A 24,975-nucleotide genomic window follows, 5' to 3' on the forward strand; every position below is an offset into this window, starting at 1 on the left:
GAAGAGAGGGAGACTACTTCCCGGTAAAAGTAGGTCTTAGACAGGGATGTGATGTCACCATGGTTGTTTAACCCTTTGACTGTCGCGGCCGTATATATACGTCTTACGAGGTACCGTGTTTGACGTATATCTACTCATAAATTCTAGCGGCTTCAAATCAAGCAGGAGAAAGCTGGTAGGCCCACATGTGAGAGAATGGGTCTGTGTGGTCAGTGTGCACCATATAAAAAAAATCCTGGAGCATGCAGTGCATAATGCGAAAAAAAAAACTGACCGTTTTTTTTAATTAAAATACCGACTTTGTGGTCTATTTTCGTATAGTATTTATGGTTGTATTCTCGTTTTCTTGGTCTCATTTCATAGAATGGAAAACATATTATAGAAATAGAGGTGATTTTGATTGATTTTACTATAAAAAGAACCTAGAAATGGAGCTCAAAGAAGGGGAAATGTTTGATTTTTGCCAATGTTCAAAAGTAAACAAATGATGCCATTGTCCAATAAATGTCCAACTAGCCATTCTAATATGCAGTCATGAATGAGTTGATGTTATTTATACAATTATTACAGTATTGCAGTAGTCTGCATAATAGTAAGTCTTCAATTTTTTGTTTGAATAAAAATTCAAAATAGAAAGCAAGAGTAATATCAGAGGGGCCTGGAGACATGACTGATGAACAAAGAAAATGTTATTTTAGAGCCAGGAATGTCTGCATTGTTCATTCTGAACCTTATTTTGAAATTGTCATTTTTTAGTTTTCGTGAAATTGGCCAAATTGCAAATTTCTGACCACATTATTAGGTAGTTGAAATCGGTAAATGGGCAGTTTCTTGTACTCAATCGATAGAAAAAATGGAGTTCTAAAGAAATAGCTATGAGTTTGGTCGACTGGAACAATGGAATTAGCCGAAAATAGGGCTCAAAGTGGGCGAAATCGCCGATTTGTAAACAGCGCCGAGGTCGCTAACTTCGCGAGAGCGTAATTCCGTCAGTTTTCCATCAAATTTCGTTTTTTTTGGTGTCATTACAATCGGGAAAAGATTATCATTTCATAAGAATTTTTTTTTTTTTTTTTTTAAATTTTGCGACACCAGGAGACACCTCAGGATTGGGGGTTGCGACAGTCAAAGGGTTAATATATTTATAGATGGGGTTGTAAAGGAAGTAAATGCTAGGGTGTTCGGGAGAGGGGTGGGATTAAATTTTGGGGAATCAAATTCAAAATGGGAATTGACAGTTACTTTTTGCTGATGATACTGTGCTTATGGGAGATTCTAAAGAAAAATTGCAAAGGTTAGTGGACGAGTTTGGGAATGTGTGTAAAGGTAGAAAGTTGAAAGTGAACATAGAAAAGAGTAAGGTGATGAGGGTGTCAAATGATTTAGATAAAGAAAAATTGGATATCATATTGGGGAGGAGGAGTATGGAAGAAGTGAATGTTTTCAGATACTTGGGAGTTGACGTGTCGGCGGATGGATTTATGAAGGATGAGGTTAATCATAGAATTGATGAGGGAAAAAAGGTGAGTGGTGCGTTGAGGTATATGTGGAGTCAAAAAATGTTATCTATGGAGGCAAAGAAGGGAATGTATGAAAGTATAGTAGTACCAACACTCTTATATGGGTGTGAAGCTTGGGTGGTAAATGCAGCAGCGAAGAGACGGTTGGAGGCAGTGGAGATGTCCTGTCTAAGGGCAATGTGTGTTGTAAATATTATGCAGAAAATTCGGAGTGTGGAAATTAGGAAAAGGTGTGGAGTTAATAAAAGTATTAGTCAGAGGGCAGAAGAGGGGTTGTTGAGGTGGTTTGGTCATTTAGAGAGAATGGATCAAAGTAGAACGACATGGAAAGCATATAAATCTATAGGGAAAGGAAGGCGGGGCAGGGGTCATCCTCGAAAGGGTTGGAGAGAGGGGGTAAAGGAGGCTTTGTGGGCAAGGGGCTTGGACTTCCAGCAAGCGTGCGTAAGCGTGTTAGATAGGAGTGAATGGAGACGAATGGTACTTGGGACCTGACGATCTGTTGGAGTGTGAGCAGGGTAATATTTAGTGAAGGGATTCAGGGAAACCGGTTATTTTCATATAGTCAGACTCGAGTCCTGGAAATGGGAAGTACAATGCCTGCACTTTAAAGGAGGGGTTTGGGATATTGGCAGTTTGGAGGGACATGTTGTGTATCTATACGTGTATGCTTCTAAACTGTTGTATTCTGAGCACCTCTGCAAAAACAGTGATAATGTGCGAGTGTGGTGAAAGTGTTGAACACTATTCAAAGTGTTTTACACATTCTGCAATCCATAATTATTGGTTGTGTCACTGACAGTATCACCAAATTACACACGGGGGAAAATATCCCTACTATGCTGAAAGATATTTTGGGTAGAGATAGTGGGCAGTGGCACTCCTGAGAAAATCTCTACCCCCAAGGCATAAACCACCCTCACTCCTCTACAAAGTTAAGGTAACCCATCACTGGCAAGTTGACAGCAAGGTGAAAAATAATTACTTATATTTTAGCAATACTCCACAGGGAAGTAGATAAGAATCCTTCCTCCATTAGCCATGCATTTCATAAGAGGCAACTAAAATGTTGGGAGTAATGGGGCTAGTAACCCCTTCTATATAAAAAAAAAAAAAAATCCATGGCTAGTAAGTTCTAGAACAAGCAGGGTAGTGCCCGAACAGTTGTACTGTGCCAGTCTAATAAGATCCGTCTAACTAGGCATATTTCTTTACCTGCATCATGGACACTAGTAACCACAACGTAGGTTTTCGCATATGAATCTCACACCAGCATGGCTGTGACAAGTTCTTAACTCAATTCCCTTCAAAGCTGTTGTCAAATGACTCTTGAAATCTTAACATAAATGTAAACAACTCTCAGAATGGGCAGCCAATCCTAGAGTATAGAAATATACCTAGTTGGATCCTTTTAACCCAGCATGGTACAGTGGTTACAGCATACTAGTTTTAGGGCAGGCTCACCATAGATTTAAACCCCATTCATTCTGCAAGACTATCTATACTCACCATCTACATCATAATCTACTTCATTTGTCATCTGGTAGAGAGGAATAAGCATCTTGTCCATTTTATCCCGGTGAGCAAAGTACTGACCATGTAGATCCACAACTTCCTCTTCTGCTTCTTGCACAGCACCCATAGCAACCTGGAATGCTTGCTGGTCTGCACTCATCTCATTATCCTGGTAAATATATAATGAAAGAAAAGGTAAAAGTTAAATATTTTTGAAATCCTGATCTGCTATTCTTACTGGGGAAAAAAAAAAAACTATTCATTGCCCAACACCTATCAGCTTTCTAGATAATTTTTTTTAGAAGCCTACAGAGGTATGCTTAACTTGAATAACTGGCATCCACTGTTAAAAAGAAGTCTTATTTAACATGCTATGATATTATCATAAAAGATTCTTTAATTAAGGACAAACCCTCCAACTTTAACTGGGGGAGGGGGAGGGGGGGGAGTCCCATCAATTCCTCAATTTTTAAAAATTAATATTCTAAAAATGGTCAAAAGAAGGGTCTAAAGAATATTTTCTTTGAACAACCTGCCTTGCCATGGCAAGAGACTGCCAAAGGGGAAAAACAAAATTGTGTTTTACATTCAGAATGAAAATCTCAATGCTACAATTGCATTTTTCTTTTGTAATAACCTTGTCAAAAATAAACTGAACATTTTGGCCAATTCTAGGCAACTCTTTCAATTTTATGATTCTGGATAGACAAACTCTCGTTTTCACCAGCAATTTACTCCGTATTAGGTGAAAACTGCACACATTTGTTCCGTTTAAAAAAAAAAAAAAAAAAAAAAAATGCTAAAAATAATTTAATTGAAGGGCAAACAAACTTTTACAGGAAAATAAACTCACATTTAAATTAGTTAAAGTTGTGTAATCTGTATCACTGATGCCATTTTCGTCTGGTTCCTTTTCTGTTGCTGAAGATTTGTAGCCACCTTCGACATTATCACCAATTCCTAATTCTTTTACACGGTCGGCATACCTAATAAAATAATTCATCATCATTTTAGTACGTAGTCAAATCATAAGTAACATTAACACAAGTCATGAGTAATCAACTAATAAGACAGGGTTTGTAAAGTTGGTAGTGAATGCAGTTAAGCTTCCTCCTAAAATTTGATTTTTCTTTCAAATTCCTTTAGGAATTTGTTAGCAATGCAATGCAGAAGACAGTTAAATTGCCAGAAAAAAAAGGGGGAAGGGGGGTCTTACTACATTTCTCACACAGGTAAATAAAAGCAATATCAACAAAATCACTCAAAACACACCTCATACTTGTCATCCTACAAAACAAGCTTTTTAAGGTGAATAGAATATACTTTGGGTAAGAGTGAGGAAAGAGCAAATGCAGTGGAAGTTCAACTTGTAATAAGGGTAAAATTAAAGACAATACGTTATGTAAAACATTGTCTGCAAATGAAATTAAATACGCTTGACATCGGACTTATGGCCTGTGTGACATAAGCCACTCAACTTATGACAGTTTTGGCAGCCCTGCTGCCAGACGCACAGTCAAACACAGCAGTATAATGTGATCCTTTATTGACAATGTTTCGCCCACACAAGTAGAGATGCTAGTATTGCAAGTTATACATGTGGTGGAAAAGTCAGCTGGTACATGAGAAAGGCTACAAAAGCTATGGTTGGGCAAATGTACATAGCTGGATGGATTTGAGAAGGCATGCCCAGTTTGGGCCAACAGGCCTGCTACAGTGTTTCTCCTTTCTTATGTTCTTATGTAATAGGGAAGGGACACTGAAACATGGTTTACAAGATTAAGATTTAATTTTTGAAGAATCCCTATCAGCAATTTTCTAAGGTTCAACTTGTGTCCATTTTGACTTACAACCAGTTGGTCAGAACCAAGCTTGGTTGCAAGTTGGATGGTACTGGTACACAGATATAGAATAGAGAATGAAATATTAAAAATTCTAATAATACCATTTTACACGAAAGGGACGACGCTATCAACCAAGAATTGCAAAGCAACTCGAAGATGTAAGAGTTTGCAATGACCAAACTAACCTTAACGTATTTAATGTATGCTCACAGCAACCCATTCCTGGAGATATCATTGCAATCATACATGTCCTGCTCTTGTCTCCTATGAAGGAATCACGTAGGACTTGAGTTAATTTGGAGGCACGGAAAGGCAAGTGTGCTCCTTTACGACCAAGAGCACGGATACACTCTTTTAGAGCTAAGAGAGATTTATTGATTTCTGCGCCTTCCATTCCTGTGAATTAAAAACAAAAATTCTAGAATTTTAGGGTTTGTCAAAATAAAAAAAATTCTAGTAAGGTAAAAATTTTAATTATTAGCATTAAATTATACAACTAGAACCTCTGCAATTTTTTTTTTTTTTAACACACCAGCTATCTCCCACCAACATACAGTAGTATACATTATAAAAGTTATATTTTGAAGTCGTTCAAGGTATTGCAATATGCCATATCCGAGTCATCTGAAGATGACATTAATTTTTTTGTCATTTATTAGGTTAATTAATTTCATGACCTTAAATCTTGTATATGCACCTTCCCCTGAAAATACAATGATCATTCAACTTGTATTTAATGGTGCTGAAATATTTTGTGAATCAACTTAGAAGAAATGGGAGGAATGGTACAAATTAAAGAAAATTTGGAACCAGAATGCTAAAACTATCAAAGTCAGATTTAGAGCACAATATAAAACCCATTCCTTCACAATAATGCATAACCCATTCATATACAATATTGCATAAAGCATTTTTGTGAGGAAAACTCAATTCCAACATCAGTACAAGAAAAATTATAAACTACTTACTCGTCTGTCTGTTAGCACTGGAAGTGTCAGCTCCCCTCTCATTACCAGCCAAGTCAATGAGTGAGAACTTGCCATGAAGTTTGTAAGCTTTATCTCCTTGCTTCTCTATTTTATCCAAATTTCTTAAAATTATCTGTCAAAAATAAACTAATGAATATTATCCTCTGTAGCATAACTTAGCAAGTATGACAATATTATGTTAGCAATGCCAGGAACAAGAGTGAGAATAAATGGGAACTGAGGCATGGAAGAGGAGAGGAGTGAAGGGGACAAGATGGGAAGGGTGTTTGAAGAGAGGTAACAAAAGCAAGAGGTGGAAAGGGTAACAAGGAGTGAGACGGCAAAAGGAATAGGATTGAAAGGAGAGAAATGAGGAGGGGGAAATAAGAGGGGGGAGGGGGGGAGTAAAAGGTAAAATAAGAAGAGTATGGGAAAAAATAGGAGAGAAGGGGGTAGCTAGATAATTTCAATACTTGAAAAAACAGACTGTAGATAATTCAGCACTTTTGGTAATAAACAATACATGCAACACAAAAATAAAATGAAATAAAAATGCCTGACATGAATTAAACTCAGCATTTTTTTATTACACACCAGCAGTCTACCTCCAAAGTAGGGTGACCCAAAAGAAGAAATGCTTTCACTATCACTGTCTTGCCAGAGGTATGCTGATACTATAGCTCAGATGCCCTTCCAAACTCAAAATATCTCTGCCCCTCCTACAGAGTGCAAGCACTACTTCCCACCTCCAGGACTCAAGTCCAGAATAAATTTACAAACAAGCATTCTAGGTTCGAACCTATGAACTTCAACAAGGGAGACGAGATTGTATTGGGCACAAGCTATGAGAGGCTGAAATCAAACTAACAACGCTGTAGGACAACAACCAAGAGACATGATAGCATACAAAATACTGAAGAGTTGATGGGGCAGATAGGGACAAGCTGAGAAATAGGAAACGGGTACTCAGGGATACAGGAGGTACTACTACAGTCTCATGGTGGGAATTAAGTGGAATGACTGACAAAATGGGAGACATGTTCCATACGCAGTTTTTAGAGTAGGTATGCGGAAGCCCACAAGGCTAGAAGGGAATCTGGCAAGTAGCAAGTTGAAAGAGGGGCCTAGGAGTGAAGATTTGACCTCCAGCAACTACACAAGTACATACATGTGAGAGGAGATAACATGAGAAGGAACAATGTTAAAAGACAAGAGGGGATCACTGTACTTGCACAAAACATTAATGAAACTGCAACATTAAGTTCTTGCCAAAAAAATTACAATAGTACTAGGTACTGTGTGAAATGACACTTAAAATATTAAACTACACCAGGAATGAGAATGGCCTGGCAATACATCCAGAGACGTTCAGGTGCAGGCAGTGAGGGTTGGGTGGGAGGAGGGGGAGCGAAGTTTTCATTTTAAATTTAGGTGCTTTCAAGACAAATTCTAGGCACTGTATTAAATTCTTAAAAGCCTTCATCAAATTTGCACGAGTTGATTAGTGGGAGAAAACTACACGGGAAACAGATCTACAAGATATTCATAAGTCTATAATAAACATCACCAGGTCATCAAAATCAGAGTGCAGGTTTCAAAATTTTGCCCCACAAAATATCAAAGATATTTACTGCATGTTAGATTTCAGGTACATCTTGCTACTTACACTTAGGTCACACTACACATACATGTACAAACATATATATACACATTCCTCTGGATTTTCTTCTATTTTCTTTCTAGTTCTTGTTTATTTCCTCTTACCTCCATGGGGAAGCAGAACAGAATTCTTCTTCCATAAGCCATGTGTGTTGTAAGAGGCGACTAAAATGCCGGAAGCAAGGGGCTAGTATATCTGTATATATTTCTTAATGTAAAAGGAGAAACTTTCGTTTTTCCTTTTGGGCCACCCCACCTCAGTGGGATACAGCCTGTGTTGTTGCTCTACTAATACAACTAGTGAAGACTAAAGTATTAATTACAATTTTGGAATCGACTGATTCTAGTCTATTTAGCAAATTTATTAAATTTCGATTAGCTATTTTATGTTCAGATGAGAATGGTGACATGTTCAGTGCCTAAGTCAGCACTGATCATTGTAGAAATATTTGTTTAAATGACGATGGCTCACCTGGAAGACTGCATGAGAACGTGAAGATTGATTATTGGCAGCAGTTTGACCAGAAGTACGCACTTGAGAACCTAAACTAATGAGTCGGAGAACATCATCCACATTCTCACACACCCGTTCTTGCAGACCAACCACCTGTACCACATTCTTGCCATCTTCAAGTACACGAAGTTTAGTCTTGCTATTTAGAAGATCAAAAACCTGTTGATGTAAGTTATCAAAAAGAAGGAAATTAAAACCTAAAAACAATAAACCTGGCAATATAATGAATCCACTTAGAAACCTTAAGACTGTACATCCATCTCTAAAGTTTTTTTTTTTCCTCAAATATTTGAGAAAAACATTCCTGAACTCCCAAACTTAGTTAACTGGCACCCACTTAATCTAAGTTGCACATTTAAAGAAACAACAATGATTAGTAGACAGGTTGCTGACCTATATAATAGAGGTCATACTTAAAATGTCAGTAAATTGAAGTTTTCACCCTACTTTTTTTTGGGGACAAGCAAAAAAAATTTTTTATTCAATAGTTGATAGTGAACATGCAAAATACATGAATCTTACCTTACCACCATAGATCTCAAAAAAACTAGCTGAAACTTGTAAATTTAGTTGTCTATACTTTGGATTCTTCGTGAAGATAAATACATCCTTTGCCACCATGGCATATATTCCTTTTGCGCAATCTTGATTCTTGCCCTGAAAATCTCCACCCATTGTGTGAGTTTTGCCAGATCCTGTCTGTCCATATGCAAAACAAGTTGCCATGCCACCTTCAAAAATTGTCTGAACTAACGGTCTTGCAGTGTACCTGTTTAAGTACAATATTAATCATTTACCCTCCTAACACATTTCATTTACCCGTAAACAGTCCAAACGTATATATACGTTTTTTCAACATTTAAAAGTATGTAAAAAAGTAGATCTTTGTTTTTTTACATTTGAAAATGTGTAAAAAAACGTAGATCTACTTTTGTAGCAATACACGTGTGAACGTAGATCTGCTTGGACCATTTACGGGTTAATAATGGTAAGGAATACAAGTGTCAATAACAGATTAATGTATACTTTATGGAATCCATGATCCCTTAGTAATAGGGGAAAGTACAATTACATTTAATATTAAGCCTTAAGTTTTTAAGCTTCAGGTTTTAAAAATGTTCCTTATGTTAAGGCGAGTCGCAGACACTGCCTAGAGATCTCTAAATAAACATTAACTTCTAAAATAGAGATTAAAGTCAAAGTATTTTTGACAATAAGCCAAACACCAGAGAACTTCAGTAGTTTAAGCATCTAGAGCCAAAAGATGAAAATTTTCTGAAACTATCAAAAACTTAAAATTCCAACTGCCGAGTTAACTTAAGGTAACGAGTTATTCGACTGCATAGAAATCAAATTCACTGCCAAAACAATACAAAGGTAAAAATAAGAAGAAATTACTAGAAATTACCAGGGCTCTAGTAAGATGGAACAAGTAGCAGCTAAGTACTCATAAGTCAAAGTGGGGGAAAAAAAAAAAAAAAAAAAAAGTGTAGCTGATTATAAAAAATATAGGTCATATGTTTAATGAAAGGAACTTGCAGAAATGGAAGTAATCCTATAACCTTAAATTACTGGTAGAGTATATCATAATTGATTCAGTCATGAAGTCTCGCTGTATATGCTTATGTGCAAAAACAACAAATACAAGAAAATAGCAGAAATCAAATCAAAGTAGAAATACTAGAAAACTGAAATGTACACAAACAAAAAATAATGTATGAAGATGAATATGTAACAAGGTATATTATACCAACAAATGAATAAGACAGATGATACAAGATGTTAGGAAACCTTTAGTAGACAAAATTCACTCCTGGTGAGCAAAACTTGTCCAAATGAGCTTTCCCAACATTGCATCCTTCTCAAAGTAAAATCTGGAATGTGGGGAATGGAGAGGAGGAGCAATGGGGTAAATGGAAGGTGAAGTTTCTTCACAATTGATTTTTAAGTGTTTATTTCGTAAAATGTTAATGGGAGAGGGGGGGGGGGTCCAAATTATATATGTATGGATAGACTGAAGCCTACAAATTAAACTATTCCAACTTACTTGTAAACTAGGTCATTATGGCAGGTTTCATCAAAAGCGTAGTCAAATCTGAAATTTTGATTTTCCAGGTATTTCGTTAGATCTACTTTCGTTCGTGGTTCATGAACATATAGCGTGTTTCTCTTCGGAATGGTGATTACATCTATTTCTCTTTTACTTTGCTCTGGAAAAAAAAAAAAGAGTAAATTCTTACTAGATACAGCAACTTCATTATTTTTTTTTTAACACCGGCCGCTTCCCAACAAGGTAGGGCGAACTAAAAAAAAAAAAAAAACATGAAAGTTTTTCTTTTTACATGTAATAATTTACACAGAAGGGGTTAATGGCAAATTTAAGCAAGAAATATGGTTGGGTTGCAATTTAAGTGTCTTGCACAAAGTTGAAAGGAAATAAGACGCCCTAAATGAAGTTGAATTGCACAAACAATTGGGATTAGGGGGGAAGGGGAGGGAGGCAATAGCAGATACAGGTTCACGTGATAATGGTTCACAACATGCTGAAATATCGTCAGTTGCATCTCCAGTTTGAGGATTAGTTTTTTTTTTTTTTTCCTCCTCCTCCTCCTCCAACTATTCCCTGGAAGACCCTCTGCACCTACCTACCACTCCATATCCATACACCATTTTCACCCTATTCCCTCTCCATCCCCTGTACATACGGTCCTAATTCTCAGACTAAGACCTGTTCACTGTTATTATTACTGAAAAGGTTGGTGGATGAATTTAGGAGGGTATGTAAAACAAAATTAAAACAATTTAGGTAATGAAAGACTGGATCTCATAGTGAAAGGATGGAGAAAGTGAATGTGCTCATATATATATGTATTTGGGAGTGGACTTATCGGCAGATGGGTATACGAAAGAAAGAACCATAGAATCGACGAGAAAAAGGCAGATAGTTGAACTATAGTATCAGCACACATCAGTCAAGACAGCGAGGAGAGTGAATTACGGTTAAAGTGTTTCTTCTTTTTCAGATTACCCTACCTCAGTGGGAGATGGCCAGTGTTAAAAAATATATATAATCCCAGGTAAGTTATAATAACCATGGGAAAATGCTACATCTTTCAATCCAAGTATTAACTCCCAATTCCTTGGATCACAAGCCCTTCGCCAGCATAAGGAGATGAATGCTTTTTTTTTTAGCCATGCTGCCATAACCTAATATCCCTGCCTCCAATGTTGTACATTAAATTTTTAAATATTTACCTTTTTTATTAAGTGGTCTTTTTCTGACAGCAACTGTAATTTGATGTTCTTCTAGAGGGTCACCGTCTTTCAACGTCCGAAACTCCAGCTGCGATCTAGAAATGAAACAAACAAGATTAATCAATGGGAATGTAGAAAAGCCTTGATCAACAGGTCACTTGCTCCAGACTACTGAGTAATAAATACTAAATATACTTCAAACTATGCATAGCATATATGGGAGAAACTTCAGGATTTTCATACAGGGTAGGCTGGGTAAGGTTATGTTAAATTACCTTTATTTTTCAAACACTTTGCACAATGTGTGCACTATACCTTTGTAGAGTAGCAATATTTCAATGGCTCCTATAGGATCAAAGGTATACAAATCGTTGGAACATTTTTTTTTTTTAATTCTTGTTAAGCGGTAAACACAAAAGAGTCATTTAGCGTAAGATGTGGTGGAGCCTTGATATTCTGTCTGACGAGTGCCAGACAGATGCACTTCCTGCGTGTACTCGCATAAATGTCCAGGAACATGTATAGGGAACAATGCAGACCCAAGAATATGTTGCACTTTCTAGCCCCTGAACTTGGTGACCTTAGCATCACTAAGGGCAAACATTCTTTACCCTATACTGTTTTATTTACTAACTGCCCTTGATGTTGACTAAGGAGGAAATATCTGTTTTACTATACTGTTCTGATAGTAATTATCTCATCAACCAAATCTAGAAACATTAGCAGAGTAGTTTTTTGAAGATTACTTCACTACTGTATGATAATGCTCTGTAACAATACAATGACAACCTTACAAGTACAGCAATTAAATATCTTAGTTACCTGAACTCTCTAATCATATTGAGAAATTCCCATTGAGGATTTCCTGGATCAAGATTCATAAGGGCTTCCTTCTCTTCCTTTTTCTCCGCTTGTTGTTTTCTACGCTCCTCTCGCTTCTTCTGAATACGGTCAACTTCCTTAACCACATTACTTCGCCGCCGAGCTGACGAGATAAATTAAAAAACCCATGAATGATATAATGCACACAAACTTAATTCAGCATTTTACCCCAACATACAGATTTTCTAAGCTGTTAATATGTAATTTATAAGGTAAATGCAAATTCAGAAGTCTATGTACTTAAAATCAGTTTAATATAATGTAAATTTAATCAGCCTATATTAAAAAGTTTAATCTAAATACTTAAAATATTTGATTAACATGCTGGTTTTACTTACATTCTAAATAAAAAAAATTGCCCTGTACTGTATAAAAAACAATATGCAGTACCTGAATTACAATATTTACATATGTATTCATAAATAACCTGCACAGAGAAAAACTCTTGCTGTCGTTCTGGTCTGACTTGGACCATTACTGGTTGGTCCAAGTCGAACCAAAACGCAAGTTTCTCTCTCCTATGTGAGGGTTATTTGTGTGCTGCTCCAGTCATGGTATTGTGCCTTTTCGTTCTTTGCACATGTATAATGGTGTCAATAGATTGCACCTTAAAACAAAGGGTAGGGGGAAAATACAGTACTATACACCCACTACTCCATTAGTTGCAACCAATATTGAATGAAAGAAATTAGGATTACTTCTAAATCTAGAATTTACTCAAAATTTGGAATTAATTCTGCATTTCCTAATTTTTCCAAACATGACCATTAACTTTCAACAAGTTTCCAAGAGGTTTGCATATTCATTTACGTGCTAAGTTTTTCTTTTCAATTCTATTAAGGAGTTAAACGAGGGACAAGAATGATAAGTAAATGCTCAAAATTCTCCCAGAGTCACATGAAAATGATGAACTGTTAATTTGATAAGTTAGAGATTGCTCACTGAAAATTCGTCAATCTATTCAGTACTAGCAACAAGTCATGAGCAGCAAATATTAAATGATACAATATATCATATACTCTTTCAATACTGGCTTACAAGAATTATACATCATTCAGATTCAACAATATCATCCCAAGAAGGCAACGTGTGGGCAAACTGGAAGAATTTTTGCACTGTCCACCAAGTATGGTTGATAAATGATAAATGATAAAGATTAATATTCTTAGGTTAAGTCCATACTACACTTTTAGATTGATAAAGCAGGAAATTTGGCGAATCATTCAGTACAATAAGTGTGGGCAGCTTGATCTCTCTGATGATCAACAAATCAAATATTTGTTCTCAAACTTTTCCCCCTCCCCTCCCTACAGTCTATTATCTAAAATAAGAAAGCACGAAACTTAAGAGCACAATATCATAGCAGGGAGAAATTTTATAACTCGACCAGACACTAAATACTCAAATAACCTGCACATTGGAGAGTGGAGCTTCCCTCTCCTATGTGCGGGTTATCTGTGTATTGTTCCAGTCACAGTATTGTGCCTTTTTTATTTACTAAATGCTATGAAGGATATAGAATAAATCATTGATGAATTTTTATGTACAGGGAGAAAAGAATGAAGTAATGAAAATATTTGGAATGCTACTTGTTAAAGTTTGTAGGTACTCCAACTCTAGATATTAAAAATGTAAAAGATGTAACCTGTAAAATGAAAGTATCAATATATACAAGACAAAACACTAGAAACGTTAAACTTAAGAGACAGTTTACATTTGTCCTGAAGAATAACTAATGTACACAGGATAAATGGGAAATATTAGTAACAAATCAATTAAGCATGACAAAGAAATTTTTTTTAAAGAAATTATAAAGCATCTGTCAAATAAAATGCAATGATTTGATATAAGCAGGAGACTGCTCCCTTACAGAAGCAGAGTTTAAATGTAAGAAAGAATTTTGTGAAAACTTAAGAGGAACATTTATGGAATGAACTGAAGTAACAAGAGAAGTGGGGATTGTCTGGAGAATGTTGGGGAAATTTTTTCACAGCTAGGATAAAAAGCATTTCTGAAAAAGGCAACACAAACTTTCAAACAAAAACCAAAAAGACGATCAGGGTGGGTTGTCGAGTACACAGACTAGCGGAAGGAATGCCGTTTGACGTAGCGAGGATGAAAAATTGTGAAGATACTGCACCACCATAATTTAAGACTGAAGTGTTCGAAGTGTTCAGTTCGAGGCTGAATAAGAATGGGTATGTGATACCACTATCAATGCAATTTCTTGATATGAGCAAAAGGGTAACAGATTCTATGGTGATAACAGTAGTACCAGTGGTGGAGGAGGTAGTCCGAGAAAAAGGAGGAAAAAAAAAAAAATGAATGTACAGTAGGAGAGCTGATGGCCCATGAAGAAAGGGCCAAAAAACATGGAGGGAAAAACTCTGAGACAGAAGAAAGGTAAAGAAAATACAGGGAAAGTACTATATATCAAAACTCATAAGGATTAAAAATACTCAAACTACTTCTAATGCTGTTCATGAATGATGTTTCAAGATACTACTACTGTGATGGACCAGTAATTGATGTGCTCAAATATTTTATTTTGAAGCCTAGGTTGAAGGCAAACAACTAAAAGTTTATGTAAGGATTTCTGAAGATCTATACCTTAACATCTGTTAGATAAAGTTTGATAAAGTATAGGATAAATGAGATCTTTCAAGACTCTTCATTCCTCAAAATGAAAAAAATGTCAAGATGTTAGTTATGAAGGGTAGACTATTCTTACACAGACATTTGTTGGTCCAAGTCTATATTGCTCTTAACAAATTTTGTATCCCTTAATATATTCCTCACTTCTCAGGCATTCTCACTTCTCAAACAAAAACCTTCAATTACAAGGTGCATAAACCAGCCTTTTGAAAGCTTGACAAGGTTCAAGGGTTATCAGACATAGAAGCCATGATGCCTGGTGAAGACTGAACAATGCCAGTGTTTCCAAAGCACATAGAACAAAGACACTCGAGTATTTGTCCAGCATGAAGAATAAGAAAATGTGCCAATATGTTGGAATGTTATAAAGTAACTGACAGAATGAAAATTGTATGGTAATAAATTATAGGGAGATACCAGTGGCAGATATCTGTTTAGGAATGGTCGAGAAAAGTGGTCGGAAAACTATGAAAAGTTTAGTTAAAAAAAATGGGGGTTCAGAAAAGTGAAACTAAACTTTTACATAGTTTGGACATAATTAAGGAGGAAAGGATAAGTGACAAATGGGTAAACCACAGGGATAAAAGATGAGAGAAAAAGACTGGAAAAAAAAAAATTAAGTGTGATGATCTTGCAATTCCAATTTAGGAGGATATTTATAGAAAAAAATATTAAACAGATACAGTCATTATTTTAAGGCCTAGGTATGACTAAAGGACAAAATTAGGAATGAAAATTTCATAGTTTAAAAAAACAATCTTGCAAAGTCAGAAAAATATACAGTATATAACCACCCTTCTCTGGATGTGGAAAAAAGTTTGATAAAACTAATTATCACATTAACTCCACCTACTTATTTGAAACTTACCCAAGGAGCCAACAGCAACGGCTATGCCTCGCCCTACAATAAGAATAAATGTCCACCAAGTATCTTTAAATCTTCTACATTTGTACTAACCAGGTTATTTTTTTTTTTCCTTAACTCAAAATTTGTTTGCTTCTTAAAAAATGAAAATTAACAGGATCTATTAATGAATTTGAAGGAAAAAAAAAAAAAAAAAAAAAGTCTTCATCAAATGGTAAAATTCTTTTGCCAGAAGTGCACCGACATCACTGTTCGAATACCCCTCCAAACCGTAACACTTCTATCCCTCCTTTACAATGCATGTACTCTAATTCCCATCTCCCGGACTCAAGCCCAGCTACCCATTTTCCTTAAATTTCATGTTCTTACTTGCACTAACAGCAGGTTAATCCATAAAAGCCACTTTTCTCCATTCTGATTAAGCACTCACACAAGCCTGCCCTCAAAACCATCTTTACCCCCTACTTCCAATGATCCACCTCATCATTCAGACCCATCCATCATTATGTCCACTCCTAAATATCCAATTACATTCAGATATACTTGGAAGGCGAGGACAAAGTGAAGCTCATTCCTACAGTTCAAATAGGTAAAAAGAATAGGCAATCATTACACAGTCTTACAAGCTCATGGCTTCCCTCCTCCAACCCTCTTTTCTAAACTGTCATTACTTTGAAGGAAAGGTAACCCCAAAAGATGAAATATTCACCATCACTCGCACTGCCTTTCCAGAGGAGCAGACTTCATTATCCAATAACACACTATACACTCAGCATCTCCGCCCATCTCGCAACATGTATTACTATTTCCAACCTCAAGAACTGGCCAAGATATAAAAAACGTTATGATTTAACAAAACAGACTTTCTAAATTGTATTAATCCTAAAATAAAAATTATGCAGGAACTAGCACTCACCAGAACTAGTCTAACTGCAGACTTTTCAATGATGTACATGAAAATCAATTAAGTTAATGAAATACAGCACATAATACTTACCAAATCAATTAAAAATAAAAGACAATGGTCAATATACTGAAGTCTGAAAAGTTTATAACTAGTGATCTATTCTTAGCACTATAAAATGCTCTTTCTACTCATGTGTGGGAATTAATTTAAGGTAAGTAGCTGTCAAATACTTTGGGAGACTGTAGATCCTTTACATATAGACCAGAACTAAACTAATTTACTTTTAAATGAAGATGGCAATAATAGGAATATATGCATTTGCAGGGACTATTATCCTGGGCAGTCAAACCTAACATACTACTAATGGAATCAGAACCTTTTAGTATAAAAAACAAAAATACACTTATCTGTATTCTTAAACTCGATTTCGTTGTTAATAAAAGTTTTCATACAAAATATATTTTTGCAATTAATGAAATTTAAATTCTACGGTAACAACAGAAGCTGCTCAATTACTTTTAATATGCATTAACTCTCTCCTAGAATTCCTTTACCGTTTCTCAAACCAGTAAACCATTATCTCCTCTACTTCCCGCTTAGTGCAGAAAGCATGTTAGCATCTTTCACTCCTAAGTCATACATGTCATAGAATACAATGTGACAAATCCCTCGAGAAATACCCAAGCTATGAAAAACTAGACAACTTTGCATTTTTTTAAACCTCGGATGACTAGATTAGTCCGTTTAAAAGTAAAGAACACGTCAGAACTAAATTTAGTTTTCAAACTGTTGAAGTACTGTAGAGAATGGTAGTCAAAGTTAAATACTCGCTGGGGCCAGCACAATCTCAGGTTAATAAACCTACAGTAAGAATAGATAACTCACAAGCTGGTACTGATGAAGCTTTGCTAACAGTGGATGTGGAAATGTTTTCTGTAGATCTGGCAGGTGACTGGCCGATCTTATTTTGCAAATTTGACCGAACTTCTCCATTCTGTGGTGGTTTCACAAGGTAGCTTGGGCGAGGCCTGTTTGAATCTGATGGGAAATGTTTATAATACATATATATATAGTATACATACATGGCTACTATCTTGGTAAAGCAAATTTAACTCGCATGGCTATGTTATCAATATATTTGATCATGAACATGTTTGAGGGAATGTAACATCAACCTGTCTCATTCCTTATACAGTGGAACCTCAAAAATCGAACTGCTCCCAACACAACCAATTATGTAAGTGTATTTTTGTAAGTGCTTTTATAAGTGCATTTTTGAGGGTCTGAAATGGACTAATCTAATTTACATTATTCCTGATGGGAATAAATTCATTCGGTAAAGGCACTCGAACAGCCTTCTGGACCGAAGAAAGTTCGATATTTGAGGTTCCACTGTATGTCCCATTCCTTACACCATTCCATTCGGTATCAGACCCATTCCTTACCTTCTCGGTCCCATTCCTTATCCTCTCTGACCAATGTCTTAAGTCTTCCATTCCCATTTTACTTTCATAGCTGTCCATTTCTTAGTTTAAAATTCAATAAAAGCAAGATAAATATTTGAGCTTTCTTTATTTTTAATTATAAAATCACCAGGATACAATTAAAATTTTTAAGGAAGCAAAGTTCAAAATAGAGTGGAACAAACACTAGACCCTTAGGAATGCTATTGCCACACCACATTCAAATGTCATTTCAAACAAGTAAACTGCCCTAAAACTAAGCTTTTCAAAAATTATCTACACAAGCAACGCTAATCAAGTGACCTCCAGACAAATTATCCGAGAAAATATTTGAATTTAGCACACAAATGGACACCTACAATCAAGCTATGGTAAAATTAGCATTTAAGTTAAAGAAAAATCTGAACTAACCTTTGCTTCTTGTGACAGGTGCTGCTGCTGGCTGAGTTATCTGCGACTGCCGTGAATACTGTGGATAATTTTACTTAGTTATGACACGTACAATTATATAATATGATGCTACACCATTATTAATCTGAAATCTTTTAAATACCTAACAAAAGCCAAACTACAGTGGCCTGGTGTAACATCTAAATACGGATCTTATAAACACGTTTGTTTTATTTATTACATACACATACTGTATCTGCCTATCAATGTAGCTCTTTGGCAAAGATCCAGGTCGAGGCAGTAACTATACACAAGAATGTACCAAAACATCTTCACTGATTAAAGGATATCTTGTATTTCCTTATCACATTACCATGACAAAACAAAATTAATCTGGTCGAAGTAAATTTGTGTATGGAATGAAATTGTTACTGTTTAAAGCACTAAAATCAAAAGGGTGCCCCAGAAATGTAATGATGTTTTGTAATCTTGTAACTACAAAGTACTACCATTTATTACTGTTGGTGTTATAATAGTAGGGGTACTATATTGAAGTATTAAAGTAACAAGTAAAAATATAAAGTAGATAAATTATAATTAATCACGTCCCCCCCCCCTTATTCTGCAATTGTAGAAGGGCACAGATCTTTAGTCCAACACTCCCTTACCTCTGCCACTTCCAAACCTAACCACTTGTTTCACACCCTCTCTCCCCCCATATGACACCTATATAGCATAGGGTACCACCCTTCTTCCACACAGGTTTTATACGCCATCTTTCCAGCTTACCTTGTTCCATTCATATTACATGACAAGCCATCTTTATCCTCAATTTAGGCCCAATTACCAGCAAAATTTTCACAGTGCCACACTGTCATTAATTTCTTTATTCCTTATTCTCTGTAAAGCAAATGCAATAAAAGACAGACACCAGGGAAGGAATGCCAAACAGCAAATAAAAAAAGGCTGAGGCACTTAAATTTGGCCAAGAAAGCTTTAGAATAAAGGGTAAAAAACCAAGCAGATGAATTTGCATCTTCAGGGTGAAAGCACCAAGATGCAGAATGAGAACACTCAAGGGAAGGGCTGGTGGGGGATATTAAAAATTTATAATGCAGGCGAAAGAAATGAGGAAGAAAAAGGTTATTACAACTAATGAAAAGCTATTACTACAAAGATGACAAAATCTAGAATAGCTTTGATGGGTGTAATGACAATACAAGCAGGAGCTGAAAGAACACGAGTATAAAGTGCTGGAATGGTTGGTGTATTTAATGTATGCCCCAGACTATTCAACATCTTACCAGAAGACATCAGAAACACTGCTGGGACAAGTGTAGAAGTCTAAGAGGGAACTGGGCAAGTATCTTTACCAGGTGTCAAATCAACCAGGCTGTGATGGATATGTGGGGCAGCAGACCAGCAGCAGCAGCAACAGCCTGGTTGACCAGGCAAGCACCAAATAAGCCTGGTCCATGGCCAGGATGTGATAGTGGAAAAATTTTTGGAACTAAGGTGTATCAAAGGTATGACAAAAATGAAAAGTACTCAAGACTAGGAAGAAACCATAGGTCGCTCCTTTACAAGAAGACAGGACTGAAAAACTGTACAAATATGAGATAAGATCAATAGTATACCAGGTAAGGCATGGCAGAAAATAAGATTATAAAAAAGATTTAAAAATGTTAGAGGGTGTGTGGATTAAGCATAAATGAGAAATTAAGTATTTGTGCAAAATGCATTTTTTCCTCAGATGTAGACCAGCAAGAGATTTGTGCCAAGGTGGAATGGAGATGGACAAGATGAGTGTTGTGAATGTAGCTATGGGGTAGAGGGCAGGTTGCTCCATGAAATGAAAATGTTACAGGGAAAAGCAAGACAGCATCAAGTAGCAAAGGAGAAGAGCTTCCAACATGAGGACTTAATATGCAAATTGTCCCAATTTCTGCTGAGATTACTGATGATCTACATAAGAAGCTGCAGCAGCTGAGAAAAGTTTGATCTATACAGCAGACTTTACCAATCAATTTTCAAAAGCAAGTAAAAATAGAATACAAAAAAATAGTAACATGACAATAAGAAACGAGGAATAATGGAGTACAAGTCAGAACAAAATTAATAAGGGGTGGTTAATATATTCAGATACAGTGGTAACCAGAGTTTCAAACTGCTCCCAACTCTCAATTATGTAAGTAGTTGTGTAAGTGTATTTGTGTAAGTACATTTGTAAGTGTATTTTTGGGGGTCTGAAATGAACTAATCTAATATACATTATTCCTTATGGGAACATACTTGTTCTGTATTGGCACTCAAACAGCCTTCTGGAATGAAAAGTTCGAAATGGGGTACCACTGTATTTGGGAGCAGATACCTACCTAAGTTGCTCTAGAATATAGGACAGGGGATGAGTACATGGAAAGCTTGTCAATGGTTGCTAAATTGTAAATTGATCAGTTTTACCAACTCTTGCATGGGAAAAAAATATTTGAAAGTGACAGCAATGAGATTTTATGCACTTGAAATATATTAGAACAAAGTATGGTTCATGTGCCAAGTACAATACAAGATTAAAACAATAGCAAATTATGGTACAAAAAGTATACTGTAAATTAATAATAGTTATAACAGTCTAGTTACATTGGCTATATACAGTAAAAAGAATTTTAAAAATTCTTGAAAAGGTCAATTTCAAGATTTTTAAGTTTACTGTGTATACACAATGCAGGTTTATAAATTATAAGTGCCAGGTATAATTATTCAACAAATTACATTATTATTTTAAGAGTAAGAATACAATACAGCCTCTCCTCACTTAGCGACGTACTCATTTACCGACGACTCTGACTTACGACTGGCTCTGACTAGCATGCATACCTCCATAATGTATATTAGAGCCAATTTCCTCTATTCAGGAAGTGACAAAGAGGACCTTGAACTCTGCTTGGAAGAAACTAGAATGTGTAGACAAAAGGGATTTTGAAGGGTTTGAGGCTAACCCTGAGAATACTGTGCCAGTTGAGGAATCCATTGTGGCATTGGGAAAGTCCTTGGGGTTGGAGGTTAGTGGGGAGGATGTGGAAGAGTTGGTGGAGGAGGACAATGAAGAACTAACCACTGATGAGCTGCTAGATCAACTTCAACAGTTTATGTACATTTATATGTTGTGATTTAGGCATACTGTAGTACACTACTGTATAAACATTTAAAAATATCAGAAATGTTATAAATGGGGCAAAGGTAACATTAAAACAACATCAAAGATGACTGACACAAACCCACTACCAATATAGTATGCTCCTCACCGAACTCCATCGTTGAGGAGAGGCTGTACAGTAGACCCTCGAATTTCATCATCCCTTTTCTGTGTGTAAAACTATAGTTATTCTCTATAAAATATATTTAATATTTTTGGGTGTCTGGAATGGATTAATTGAATTTACATTATTTCTTATGGGAAATATTAACAAAAAGTGCATTTTACAGAGTAACTAGTTTTACATACAGGAAAGAGATGATGAAATTCAAGGGTCCACTGTGTAGTACTCAAGCTAATTTCAGTCAGGATATTAGTAGGTCAAGTACAATAAATACTGTAGCTCCAGTATTTACAGTAAATACTGTAGCTACAACTAGTATTACTAGTAATGGAGGGAAAGTAAAGTTTTCATACAGCTGGAGGATACACACTTCTAGTTCAAAACCAAATACAAAAAGAGGCTAAGAAATCATTAATATCTACTACACTATACATACTATTTTGGTTACAATGTCAAATTCTAAATGCTGTATAAACTAAAAATATTGGCCAATCAGTTCTCAAAAATACCATTAAATTTCTTAATTGTTTAAACAAAAAAAAAAAAATCTTTTCACTAACACATCAGCCGTTTCCCACCAAGGCAGGGTGGCCCGAAAAAGAAAAACTTTCACCATCAGTCACTCCATCACTGTTTTGCCAGAGGCATGCTTTACACTACAGTTATAAAACGGCAACATTAACACCCCTCCTTCAGAGTGCAGACACTGTACTTCCCATCTCCAGGACTCAAGTCCGGCCTGCCGGTTTCCCCAAATCTCTTCATAAATGTTACCTTGCTCACACTCCAACAGCACGTCAAGTCCTAAAAACCCATTTGTCTCCATTCACTCCTGTTAACATGCTCACACACATTTGCTGTAAGTCCAAGCCCCCTCGCACACAAAACCACCTTTACCCCCCTCCCTCCAACCTCTCCTAGGCCGACCCCCTACCCTATCTTCCCTCCACTACAGATTTGTATATTCTCGAAGTCATTCTATTTCATTCCATCTTCTCTACATGTCCAAACCATCTCAATAACCCATCCTCATCCCTCTGGATATTTATTTTCATAAAGTATATTACCGATACACAGGATTTGTCTAGCACTACTGAGTGCTCGCTAAGATGCCAATGACATACAAACTTTTTTTTTTTACACAGGCCTAAAGAATATACAACAGCATTCAGCACATGCAGTAAGTAAAATTAATACCGTATTATTTCATAACAGACTACCTCTCACCATTCATGGGTTTATCATTATTACAAAAATTAACCACCTGGCAAAGTTTACTAGTTCATGAAAGCTTTCAAATATTAAAGTTTATAACATTGCAATATCAATTATTGAAAGGTAACATTAAACAGTGTTGTACTGGTATCAAGTTTCCAATGGATGCACCACTCCATTCACCACAACAAGGCCAGAGTGGATATAACCAAGACAAGACGGCTGGTGCAGCATAATTAAAATCACTTTCCTTAGAGGCTCAATTGTGATGCGACCAGTATACACGTACTATTATACATGTGAATTAATGGGTGCTAAATCTGAAGTTATGCTGAAAGTCTGGGCCCAGAGACTGGGGCCCCAGTGTGCTAAAAAAAAGAGTTTTATCTGAATAAATGTTAAGTCTACTATAGAAAATACAAAAAGTAAATAGGAAAGATTTTGTTACCAACAAGAAGCCACAGTTGCGAGAGAGAAAAAAAAAAAAAAAAAAAGTGCTGAAGACATGGATATTTTACAAATAGTGGAATTTATGGCTTAAATATGAATCAAACAGCAGTGTACTCTACAACCACTGAACTTCAAACTAAATGACTGGGTACCATAAACGTCTCTTCCATTAACAACAAACTGGTAAATTCACTTTGCCTTGTGTCCTACTGTCATGTCTTGACTACCCAATTGCCTGCTTCCTGATGTAATGCAAGCTAGTCTTTTCTATCAATAAAATTTTTTACAGTTTTCTTAATATTAAATATCTGGTACATCACACCTGTCATCAGTATCAAACACCTGTGATCAGTATCAAGGGTGTTGTTCACTCTTGTAGCCCAGTCTGGGGCCAGGTTTCTCTGTTGCTTGCCTGTTGAACAAGGCTGCTGCTGTTGGCACCTTACTGATCCCCACAGCTAGCACAACCTGCTTCACCTGACACTTAGCATAGTCCTTTTGCAGACTTCTACATTTGTTCAGGCAATATTTTCTTTTATCTGCCGGTAGCAGGCTGACTAGCTGTGGACTACTGATGTAGACTGTTCTCTTATTGAGCTATGGTGATTTTGCTTTTCACAGGGTTTATTTTACACTTACTTCAATCTCTCATTCCGACTAACCATGGTTTTGTGTAGATTTATAATCATGCCCTTAAATATCCTTGCTGTATATATTATCAGGTACCCCTTTCCTGCTAGGGTATATTTCTAGTAATTTAAGACTCCCATAATTTAAATATTTTACCAAATTTATCCTTATATTTTCCAAGACCTCTAAAACATTAGAATGCAAAACATTAAGTTGCATAAACATGTAGCAAGACTAAAATCAGTTAGCACTTAAACATGCAATAACAAACAAAATCAATCCTCCAGAAGTTTAAGAACTGACTGAAGATTCTTTGAAGTATACACAAATAACCCGCACAAAGAGAGGATAAGCTTACGACGACATTTCAGTCCAACTTGGACCATTTACAAAGTCACGCAGTGTGATGTAAATGGTCCAAGTCAGACCGTAACGTCGTCGTAAGCTTCTCTCTTCTTTGTGCGGGTTATTTGTGTATCGTTCCAATCACAGTATTGTGCCTTTTTTTTTTTTTTTGGTTATTCTTTGAAGTATCCCGGTCACACAGTTAATGTACAAGTTGCGAGAAGCAACCTAACTGAACAGTATCAGAGGTGACCAGGAAGCCCCAAGCCTGTACCAGGATTAGTTAATTCACAATTTTTACATACAATAACCAAAAGTATTTCAGAGAACTTTTTTTTATACACAAACCCTGCCCCTGGTTGCAACATGGATTTTACCCCTCGTAGCCTAGCCCGAGGCCAGATTTCCTTTTTGAATGGCTGGTGAACCAAGCTGTTGCTGCCAGCAGTACAAAGGCCTACACAGCCATCAAGTGAGGTAATTATCTAGTGAGTGAGGTAACTATCTACCTAGTAAATGAGGTACATCTGCAGACATTAATCCAGTTTCCTCATGGACACTACCTGCATTGCACAATTAGG

The 24,975-nt window shown here is 36.2% G+C and overlaps 1 protein-coding gene across 5 annotated transcripts in view; it reads right to left on the reverse strand.

Moving 5' to 3' along the window:
- Klp10A (kinesin-like protein 10A) overlaps nt 1-24,975 on the reverse strand; it is a 110,775-nt gene that overhangs the window by 4,595 nt on the left and 81,205 nt on the right. For all 5 annotated transcript variants that reach the window (XM_053780833.2, XM_070100887.1, XM_053780830.2 and 2 more), the window contains 11 exons: nt 18,459-18,516; nt 17,470-17,622; nt 12,098-12,260; nt 11,276-11,370; nt 10,068-10,230; nt 8,543-8,789; nt 7,979-8,179; nt 5,848-5,980; nt 5,065-5,275; nt 3,889-4,021; nt 3,030-3,204 (listed from right to left, as the gene is read on the reverse strand). In XM_053780833.2, coding sequence (XP_053636808.1) covers nt 3,030-3,204; nt 3,889-4,021; nt 5,065-5,275; nt 5,848-5,980; nt 7,979-8,179; nt 8,543-8,789; nt 10,068-10,230; nt 11,276-11,370; nt 12,098-12,260; nt 17,470-17,622; nt 18,459-18,516 — 1,732 coding nt within the window. The remainder of the gene's footprint in view (nt 1-3,029; nt 3,205-3,888; nt 4,022-5,064; nt 5,276-5,847; nt 5,981-7,978; nt 8,180-8,542; nt 8,790-10,067; nt 10,231-11,275; nt 11,371-12,097; nt 12,261-17,469; nt 17,623-18,458; nt 18,517-24,975) is intronic.

The sequence above is a fragment of the Cherax quadricarinatus genome, chromosome 75 (assembly GCF_038502225.1).
Source record: "Cherax quadricarinatus isolate ZL_2023a chromosome 75, ASM3850222v1, whole genome shotgun sequence".
Classification (NCBI taxonomy): Eukaryota; Metazoa; Arthropoda; class Malacostraca; order Decapoda; family Parastacidae; genus Cherax; species Cherax quadricarinatus.